Source organism: Henckelia pumila, chromosome 1, assembly GCF_033568475.1.
Source record: "Henckelia pumila isolate YLH828 chromosome 1, ASM3356847v2, whole genome shotgun sequence".
Classification (NCBI taxonomy): domain Eukaryota; kingdom Viridiplantae; phylum Streptophyta; class Magnoliopsida; order Lamiales; family Gesneriaceae; genus Henckelia; species Henckelia pumila.
Window position 1 is genome coordinate 171984260 of NC_133120.1, and position 10650 is coordinate 171994909.

General features: G+C 35.1%; 1 protein-coding gene across 1 annotated transcript; it reads left to right on the forward strand.

Annotated features, from left to right (window-relative positions):
- The first annotated feature begins 3886 nt into the window (after nt 1-3886).
- On the forward strand, nt 3887-8475 carry LOC140874003 (protein FAR-RED IMPAIRED RESPONSE 1-like). The gene is made up of 3 exons (XM_073277286.1): nt 3887-3995; nt 5132-7303; nt 8214-8475. Exon 2 carries the CDS (start codon nt 5153-5155, stop codon nt 5897-5899), a length of 747 nt encoding a protein of 248 aa, XP_073133387.1. The 5' UTR covers nt 3887-3995; nt 5132-5152; the 3' UTR covers nt 5900-7303; nt 8214-8475.
- The last annotated feature ends 2175 nt before the right edge of the window (nt 8476-10650 follow it).

Genomic DNA, 10650 nt, shown 5'->3' on the forward strand with positions numbered 1-10650 from the left:
TATCCTCAGACACACCATTAATTTTTACCGTATCGGTTATCTCCAAGAAAGTGCGTAGGTGTAGGTGAGGATCAGCAATGGCGCTCCCATTAAATTGGTTCTGTTGAACCATGTTGATCAAAGCAGGTTTTAGCTCAAAATTGTTGGCGTTGATAGTTCCTCGAGCGATTCCACAATAGTGAGCCTGGATCGTCAGCCGGAAGTGATCTCTAATTGGCACCAGGGGAGCTTGTTGTGCTTCTTGTTCAGCCATTCTCTCAATTTCTTCTCTTCTAGCTCTTTTTAAAGCACGTGCAGTGCGCTCGATCTCCGGATCAAACAGTAAAGAATTCGCACTTTGAGATCGTCGCATAGACTGCAATAAAAAAAAAGAAGAAATTAATTAGTAACTTAAAAATAAAATAAAAAAACTCTAAATTAAAATCTAGACTAATTGGTAACAAGACTAAAGAAATAATCAAAATTTACTCCCCGGCTACGGCGCCAAAAACTTGTTGTGAAAATTGCTCGCAAGCGTACGAGTGTCAAGTTTTAATATAGTGATAAAATCAAGTATCGATCCCACAGGGAGTAATTTGAAAATAATCAGTGCTTGTAATTAAAATAGTCTAAACTTTATCTAGAGAATCAATAACTTAGAATTTTTGCAGAAAAATAAAAAAAATCAGGATGTTTTTGATAGCACGCACAAAACTTTCAGAAATAATCAATCAGAGAAAATTAGTCTAGAGGTATAGATTTCACCTGTTTTCAACAACAGTCAATCCTAATTAATTTAGTTTCATGAATTCCAATCAATTAATAGCCAAAAACACTTAAGTTTATTATTTCCCTCTCCCGAGCAACAAATAATTTTTATCAACTACAATTCAATTCCAATATCCCTATTAAGAATTTATCGCAGTGATCTATCACAAAATAATGTTCTTTTTAAAAGCTATGTTAAAATTATACACTCTCCCGAGCTGTATAAATAATTAACATTGTAGTTTCTAATGGTATTATTCAAAATCTCCTCTCGCGAGTGCCAGATTTCAAATAAATTATTGATAAGATAATTGAAAAGACAATCAATTCTAGAAAAACAATTAATCTAGAAGAAACTCAATTCAATAAAATCAAAAATTCAGGAAAGTGTCTACACCAGGTTCCATCCGACCTTTAGACTCTAAAAAATTAGTTCATAACGAAATTCTGAATAAAACAATAATTCAAAAATCGAGACATAAATTCAAAATTAAATAAATAAAAGATAAGAATCAAATCCGTCGTCGATGCCGTGTCCGGACTATCGATCTCCGTCTTCGTTCTTTGAGTAAAGCACAAAATTCTCCTTCAGAAAATATCACGATCAAGCTCCAAAATCTCTTCTCTGATCTGTACGATATGTGTGGCGGCTCTCCTCTAATCTGATAAAAATCCCTTTTATATCGTCACCCAAAAGCCAATCAAAAAGCCCAAGAAAATAATTGCCCGAAATAATAAAAATCTGAGATGACATCGATCGGGGCGGGCGCTCAAGTGAAGGCGCGGGCGCGCTTTAGTCTCGCAAACATACTTTCTCTCTTCTCCAGAGAACAAGCGCGATAGCTCTTCTCTCAACGCTAAAGTTTAGCGCTAATAAAGGTCCATTAACAAAAGCCCATTAACCTTCTTTCTCTGTACGTTCTTTTCTTTTTTTCTCTTCCTTTTTATTTTCTTTTCTTTCTTCTTTTAATTCCTTTCTCCATTTTCTCCTAAATCTCCATTTTCTTTTCTTTTCCAATTAAATTCAATAATCTCCTACAATCACAAAAATAACAAAACAACCACATAAATCTGCTCGAAACAAACAATTAACAAATAAAATCATATATAAATTAAGTGTATAAAATACACTTATCAGCGCACAAGCTTCTTCCTCGCGTGCGCGCGAGGCGTTTGAAGGTTCACTATTTTTTATAGCTACGCGCGCGCGAGCTGTGCCATGCGCGCGCGCGTGTTCGTGAGGTGAAAAGTCCGAGAATTTTAATGTTACGAGGATTCCAATTGGCGCGGACCTATAAATAGAAATTTTATGCCCTTTTTACAGACTTTTTGTCTTTTTGAGTACGCGCGAAGCACACGGCGGCTGCTGAAGAAATTTCTCCAGATTTTTTTCTACTCTAGTATTTTTTATTTTATTTTTTTAGACTTGATTTATTTAATCATGTTTATTAGTGAGTAGTAGCTTTTATTCGATCAAGGTCACGTGATTGGGCCAGAAAATTGATGTAGAAAACTCGTTTATTTATTTGAGATTTTTAGACTTGATTTGAATTTATTGTTTATTGAATTTATATTTGCCTTGTGAATTACCTGGCCAGTTATTTGCTTGCATGTTAATTGATTCCAATTCAACAGAGTAGGTTTCGATTTTGATCACTTCGATAATCAACATAGTGTAAATCTGACTAGAAATAGAATTCGATTTCATTATGCGATTTAGGTGTTTACTGAATTTTCATAGTTATTCATGCATTTAAATTTGATTGGAATTACGAAAGATTAGTTCATCAATATTTGAATATGTTTGATTGTTATAGAAATAGTCCTTCGAACAAATTAGGAAAATTCCCGTGAATCAAGATTAAGTCTGATATCTTAGATCAACTGCTTGTTACTTGAATTGTCTGGTACCTACGTGTGTCCTTGATCGAACTTTTCCCAAATTTGAATTAATCCAAATTTTTTAGCTGCGTTTTAATTAATTTAATTTTAATTGCAATTTTTAATTATTAGTTTAAAATCTGAAATCATATTTTTGATTAGTCTATATTAAGTAAAAATAAATATATTTTGGTATTCATATATATACAGTCTCTGTGGGTTCGACATCTGGATCTTTGTCCACTATATTATAATTTGACCTGGTGCGCTTGCCAGTTGATTTTTAATCATACCGATTTAGCCGGTCAAGTTTTTGGGGCAGTTGCCGGGGACTGTTTGATATCAGAATTTTTATTTCGCTTGAGATTAGACCTTATTTATTTTCTTAATTTCTGACTATAATTTTATGGTGATTTTCAGGTATTTTCTGTTGTGCATGCATAGCACTCGATCAAGGAAATTACTACCACTTGATTTGGAGATCGAGCGCACGCTCCGAAAATCCAAGAAATCTATCAATCTTGAACTAGAGTCAGAATCTGAATCTGAAGTAGAGATGGCAGACAACCGTACTGTTTGGGATATTCTCCGTCCGCCAACTGAAGGCTATGGATCCAGCATAGTTTGTCCCGCTGTTGAGGTAAACAATTTTGAGCTGAAACCCTCTACTATTCAGGTGATCCAATTGCAAGCTAGATTTGGGGGTACATCTGTGGAAGACCCCTACGCTCATCTGGAGCATTTTTTGTCGATCTGCGACACGTTCAAAGTGAATGAGGTAACATCTGATGCAGTGCGACTGCGGTTATTCTCATTCTCTCTACAAGGAGAAGCTGCTGAGTGGCTAGATGATCTGCTTGCTGGTTCTATCACTACCTGAAACCAACTTGTTCCGACTTTTCTGAACAAATATTTTCCTCCCACGAAGATGGAAAAACTGTTCTCCGATATCATCTCATTCAGGCAGAAGGAAGATGGATCTTTACATGCTGCTTGGACTCGATTCAAAAAGATGTTGAGGATGTGTACTCAACATAATCTCACTCAGAGCCAGCAATCATGTAATAGGTCACTCATGTAATACTTTTCATATATTGAATTATTTGTTTTCTTTGCATATTTTCTGATTAGTTTCCCGTTTATTTTACAACAAAAAAAATGTTTTATCTATATATATTTTGATTTTGATTATTATTATTATTAAAATTAAAATGTTCAAGTGACTTTTGCCACAAAAGCTTTTGATACATGACTTTTGTTTCAAATTGGGGATCCTGTTTCTCTCCTCCGCGCCGTGCCGCGCCGCTCAACCAGACCGAACCGCCGCCGGACCGTTAACACTCGGACAACTTCTTCGCTATTTTTTGGTGCGTTCTTTTTATTTTTTGATCTCTATTTAACTCTACATATTTTTGGTTATATCTAAGAGATGCAGTCTCAACTCTTTCATTGATTTTTTCTTCTGCATCCTGTGAAATTATTGGATAAATTTACCTACCATGAGGCCAAATTGTTCTTTTTAGAACAATTTTTGAGTCATTTCTGATGTCTCAGCTCAAAAACGGGATTTTGCATAATATGCTTTTGTTTGGGGGTTTCTTGTTTGCAAATACCAACTATAAGTTTATCGGCATTGCTATTTTGCTGACCAAAGTCCAAACCTTGCTTTGCGATGATTAGCTTCAGTTTTTTTACTAATTCAGCTAAAAAACGTGATTTCTGATTGTAAACTTATGAATTTGGATGGATGTGATTATTTTGTTCGAATATGCTAAAAATTCGATCGTTTTTCTTTCTTGTTTTTCTTTTCCATTAACTCTTAATTATTGCCCAGTGATGCAATTTTTTGCTGATATTGTAATCTTGGGAAAGCTTTCCTGTAAATATATGGTATTCGAAACTATATTGTTAAATTTATTTTGTAATTAGTTTGATTTCTATTGTAAGATAGTGGTTTTTGTCAGTACACACTTGTAGCTTACTGATATTTATGATTTATACTCATTGGTTGAATTTGGGACATCACGTAATGCTCAAAGTGCTTCCCCGCTCTGTTTCTGTTTTTGAATCATGCAATAGACCAAATTTTGCAAATGTTTTGAAGCAATGATTGGCCATCTTCTACATGTGATGAATATTGTCTCTTAGATTTTTTATATATATGTAGGCGTTTGCTGTTTTGTAATTTAGTAATTCTGGTAATCATACATTTTTATTTTACTTAATTAGTTGGTGCTTTTTAGGTTTGGGCACAGGCCAGATTCAAAATCTTTGTTGTGCAAGAGCAAGAAATTTAGGTTCATTTTTTCTGATGTAAATAACTACTCTAGTGTTATTGATATGGTATTGGTTGGTGAGACTGTACGTCTAAAAATATTATATTGAGAGTCGAACTTTTGATAAATGTGGAATTGTTATAACTTTTTGTATGATTGGTGAACTTTGCAGACTCCAAACGAGGATTAATCTGTGCTTGTTTAAATAAGTGATCTTCTTGACTCAGGGACTAGCTTGCTTGAAGTGGATGGATTTTGACATTGACGGTGAGATAAATGGTGAGGTATTGGGAAGTTCTATTCATTTTGAAGCAAGAACAGAAAACGGGAATGAAATAGTGGGGAGTTCTAGTGTTGGGATGCTCCAGCAAGGACTGGATGTTAAGGTGGATGAAGAGTCCTCCAAAAGGGAATTATTTCAATTTGAAGATTTGCAAGCTGTAAATTGTGTAGGTCCTACTGGTGATCCATATGTGGGCCTGGAGTTTGAATCTGAGGCAGCAGCACATGCATTTTACAATGCATATGCAACAAGGGAGGGTTTTGTCATCCGTGTGAGCAAGCTTTCTCGTTCCAGGCGTGATGGATCAGCCATTGGTCGGGCACTGGTTTGCAACAAGGAAGGTTTTAGAACACCTGATAAGCGTGAGAAAGTTGTACGGCAAAGAATGGAAACACGGGTTGGTTGCAGAGCAATGATTTTGGTTAGGAAAGTAAATTCTGGTCGATGGGTTGTCACAAAATTTGTAAAGGATCACACACATCAACTAACTCCTGGTAAGGGTCGTAGAGATCTCATATGTGATCAATATCCCAATGAGCATGATAAAATCCGGGAACTTTCACGGCAGCTGGCTGTTGAGAAAAAGAAAGTTGCAACCTATAAAAGGCATTTGGAAATTATTTTTGAACACATTGAGGAACATAATCAATCTCTTTCGAAGAAGATGCAAGACATTGTGAACAGTGTCAAGGAAATGGAATCCAAAGAATGATGAGACCCTAGATATCGTTAAAACTCAGTATTGATGCCGCTTCTGATGCTGCAGAGACCATATATGTTGTGCATAATTCTGCTGGATAAAGAAAAATTAACTGGAATTTCGGTTGATTGGTTCTTACAGCTGTTTTCTGGCCACATACCACCAGCCAAACTAGATATAAATTGGATCAAATTCAGTTGCATCCCGTTTTAATCTGAGTACATGTACTGCAAAAAGTTTGGCAGAATGTGCACCTTCAGTGTCAACTCAGTGTCATGTGAGGGTGGGTGTTGCAAAACATTTTGTGAATTTTTTATATCTTTCAAGAAAAGCCACTATTACTCAGTACAAAAAGGGGTTGCATGTTGGTCTTCTATCATATTTAATTTTTGTGAAATCTCCATGCATAATTTTCTGCTACCCTTTTTCCTTTCGCTAAAATAAACCTTCGAAATTCCATGTTATACCTATTCATCACCTCAATGATCCGCAGCAACCACATCCACTGTCAGACCCTAGGTAGTATACTAGTATTACCTCTTCCTGCATGATATTCACTTTCAAGTTTTTCGAATTTTGTTTTGGTGACTAATTTTGTTCTTTAATATGTTTTGGTTTACTTGTTCCGACACCGGTGATTCAGTATGATCTGAAAATCTGCTTGATCACCCGCATAGAGGAGCATGCTTTCATTAATACACATACGTTTTGTTCTCGTGCTGCTCTCAACTGTATGCTCATAAGTCACATATTGTTTATCTTTCTCAACTGCAAATTACATTCGGAATTAAGATGTAAAATTCTCCCATTTATAATCCATTGGCTTGGTTGAAGATTTCTCGTCTTTTGTCCTTAGACAGTGATCTGATCTACAGTTTTTGATTTGTTGTCTCGTTGCGCTGAGGTGTTAGGCTCCTAGCACTATATGTTATTTTCCAAAACTCTCAACTCCGAGATCCTATCTTGTTCTGTCTAGAGTTTGTTAGTATCTTGATGATGGATTCTATGAGGGAAAATTATTGGTTCAGTCCCATATCTTTTAGGTGGTTCAGTCCTAAATCAATTTTAAGGCCCAATTTAGTACTATATCTTCTCAATTTTTTCCCGGTATGGTCATTCCGTCAATTTGAGGTTTAAACTAACGGAACAAATCTGCAACCTTATTTCCCTTGCATCGATAATAAGTCACAAAAACCCCAAAACTCTGCCCTAGTACGTACATCGATCTTTTCTTTTCTTCAGATCTACATCCCCTCAGCTTCAAGTTCAACGAGTTTCAAGGTTCGGACGAACTAGATGAAATAAATGAGGGCGACTAGAAGGGAGATTGTGAATGAAAGCCACCAGTTTTGCATTAGACGCAGGAGGAATTTTGGGAAATCGGAGAAATGATCAAGATTTGGGCACGATCACGAGGTAAGAATTTAACAATGTCTTTGCTATTTGAATAATGTCATTTAAAATAAATTGACATATAGACACACACACAACTATGAAGCAGGAGGAGCCTTTTTTGGTCAATAAAATTGTGACTGGAGATAGAAAAAATCACTTATCATTTCATTTTATTGTGATGGATGAAATGTCCATGCCAAATGCATTGTAAGGTGTGAAATTCTGAATATGAAATATAAGCTATCCAGAAATTTTTCCGGCTGGGTATTTGATTAGCTATTAGATTTGAGTCTCAAAACTGAAGATTATAAAAATTTGAATTTTGGTGTGGTTGAAGATGTACGTGTGCTATGCACTCATGAAACAAGTCTTCACAAATATTCTTTCTTTGGAGTGAAGTGAACATTTTTTTACTTTACAGATTTGCTTGGACACTACAACTTGCTTGCTTCTTTGTTTTCTTTTATTATAATTTTGGGGTTGATGGATTCCCACTACTGAGTCAAAGAAAAGATTGTTTCCCATGAGCCCTAAATAAATCAATCAACCAATTTTGCATGATCTTTTGATTTCAAAATGTCCTTCTATGTAAACTCTATCGGCAGTAAACATTTATAGTGTTTGTAGTTTAAATATGTGGTTTCGAATTTCATCTAATTTTTTAGGCTAATGACGTATTATTATATTTTGGTGTCAATATTATGTGATAATTTATCGTGCACATTCAATTTTTTAGGCTAATGGCATATATTGTTTATTTGATGGATTATTAATAACATTCAATTTTTTTGTTCAACTAAAAACAGAATTTCAGTATAGTTTTATTTCCTTACATGGTAGTGAATCCTTGAGTTTCAAGTTACCTTGTATTGTAATTATACTTGTTTCTATAAAATAATGAATATTGCTTTTAATCTTTCTTATATTGTAGGAGAAAATATATGTTGTCTTCGTTGGACGTAAACCCGATGTATACGAGACATGGGAAGAAGCACATAGTTAAGCGAAGGTAGTGGGGCTTCTCATAAATCATTCTGGAGAAGGGATGTGGTTTCTGTACTTACTCGAGTTATATTTTGTACTTGTTAGTTTGTTTTACCGTCAATTTCGGGGTTGGAGTTTTTGTGACCACTTCATTATCTGGAACTCACAACTGATGGCTTTATAAATGCAGCATCCTCTATTGTTCTATATTTTAGCTGCTTATGCAATGTGGCTTTTTTTTTTTAGGCAAAACATATTTTCATAAAATATAGAGGCATCAGAGTTTTTCTGTAGTAATATGGTTTCTTATACAACGCAAGCATGTTTTGTTGGTGACTTTACTATTCAAAGCTAGAAGTGCCATGTCAATCTTTGAGAATGATGTGTAATTTATCACAAACATCAGCTTTATGTACGTGAAGTATGATTAGCAATATTATGTAGAGCCATATGATGGTAATCTATCCTGCACAATGGAATGTTGTTTCATCGATTAAGATTTCCCCCAAGCAAACAAACATAAATTGATAGAACAAGTACAAAATTACGTTTAGATTCAAAACATGCAAAGCCAAACTCAAAACAGTATTAATTCACTAAAGCATAGATCAAACTTAGCAATATCATACACATGCGATGTTGACAAAAGCTAATGTTGACAATGAGTTAAATCCTCAACAACGCCATCAAAAATACTAATTCATTGCTTCCAACACCATCAAGGATAAACAGGTAGGGGTCCTGATATGAATCTTGATTAGTAAGATTAGCAAACACGATTATAAATTAAATCGCACCCTTTAACCAATAATCAAAAGATCCAAAGAGTTTTTCCCAATCTTTGAAACAAATAAAATTGATAGAATTTTGGATTTCCACCTTTAATCGACGGAACGATTAACAACAGAAATCACGACAATTGAAACCAAAGAAAACCTTCAGATAACTTGTATCTGACAATCTTCAGTGAGAAATCAGTCGACAAACGCTTTCAAGTAATTAAACTGGAAAAAGTTTGATTTGAAAAGCCAAACCAAAACTTTGAATAAAATTCTAGAGAGAATTTCAATAATTTGTGTATAAACTGAATCTGAATTATTATTAATGAAAATAAACAAAGTATTTATAGTTTACAATAAAAAATAAAAGATAACGCAAAATAATATCAAAGATATCAAAAGATATCAACTAAAAGTTTCTAGTAGGTCTAAAATACTCAAAAATAGACAAAACTTATCAAAAATCCACACACACACAAAACATAAGTGTGTTTTTTTCGGAAAATCTCGCTCGCTCGAGCGGACACAACCCACGCTCGAGCGAGAAGTACGCTGTCCCGCGGATTCACTTGAGCTTGCTCGAGCGGACACAACCAGCGCTCGTGCGAGAAACGCCCTGTCCGAAAATTTCAATGCGCTCGCTCGAGCGGCACTTTGTTGCACTCGGTCGAGACTTCTGTCCCAATTTTATTTTTTTCACTCTTTTTGACTTTCAACACTTTAAGAACGCATAGACAACTTCCAAATTGATCTTCAAGTGCTCCAACTCCATCTTGATAATTAATCATCAATATTTGAAGTGTCTTCTTGAATTTGTTAGCTCGGCTCCTCATTATTGGTCCACATGGCAACTCCAATGAATCTCGAACATTCCTTGACACTTGATCCACATGCGAGCTATCCATGATCGCATCATCCTTCCCTTCTTGATAATGATTTGTTCTCAAATCTCGTTCATCTCCTGCATCAAACAAAGATAAGTCAGAAACAATTAAATGTAGTACTCACATTATACTCATCTGGAAAATCTAATTTGTAGGCATTGTCGTTGATTCGCTTCAAGACTTGAAAAGGACCATCTCCTCGAGGTAACAACTTTGAACGCCTCTTTTTCGAAAAACGCTCTTTTCTCAGATGCAACCAAACCCAATAACCGGGTTCAAATACAACCTTCTTCCTTCTCTTGTTCGCTTGCTTAGTATACTGCAAATTCTTTTTCTCAATATTCTCACGTACTTTCTCATGCAATCTCCTCACAAATTCAGCTTTCTTTTTCCCATTCATATTAACCCTTGCACTCATAGGTAACGACATCAAATCCAACGGAGTCAATGGGTTAAGTAAAAATCATGAACAACTTCAAAAGGTGAATAATTCGTAGTAGAATGCACACTACGATTATAAGCAAATTCAATAATTGACAAACAATATTCCCAATTTTTCAAGTTCTTTTTAATGATAGAGCGCAACAATGTCCCTAAAGTTCTATTAACTACCTCAGTCTGTGGATGTAAACTAGTAGAAAACAACAACTTAGTTCCAAGTTTACACCACAATGTTTTTCAAAAGTAAATTAAAAATCGAGTATCCCTATCAGAAACAATA

What these genes read in the sequence shown, in the direction of transcription:
- LOC140874003 (XM_073277286.1), top strand. Translation starts at nt 5,153, where the DNA reads ATGGATTTTGACATTGACGGTGAGATAAATGGTGAGGTATTGGGAAGT.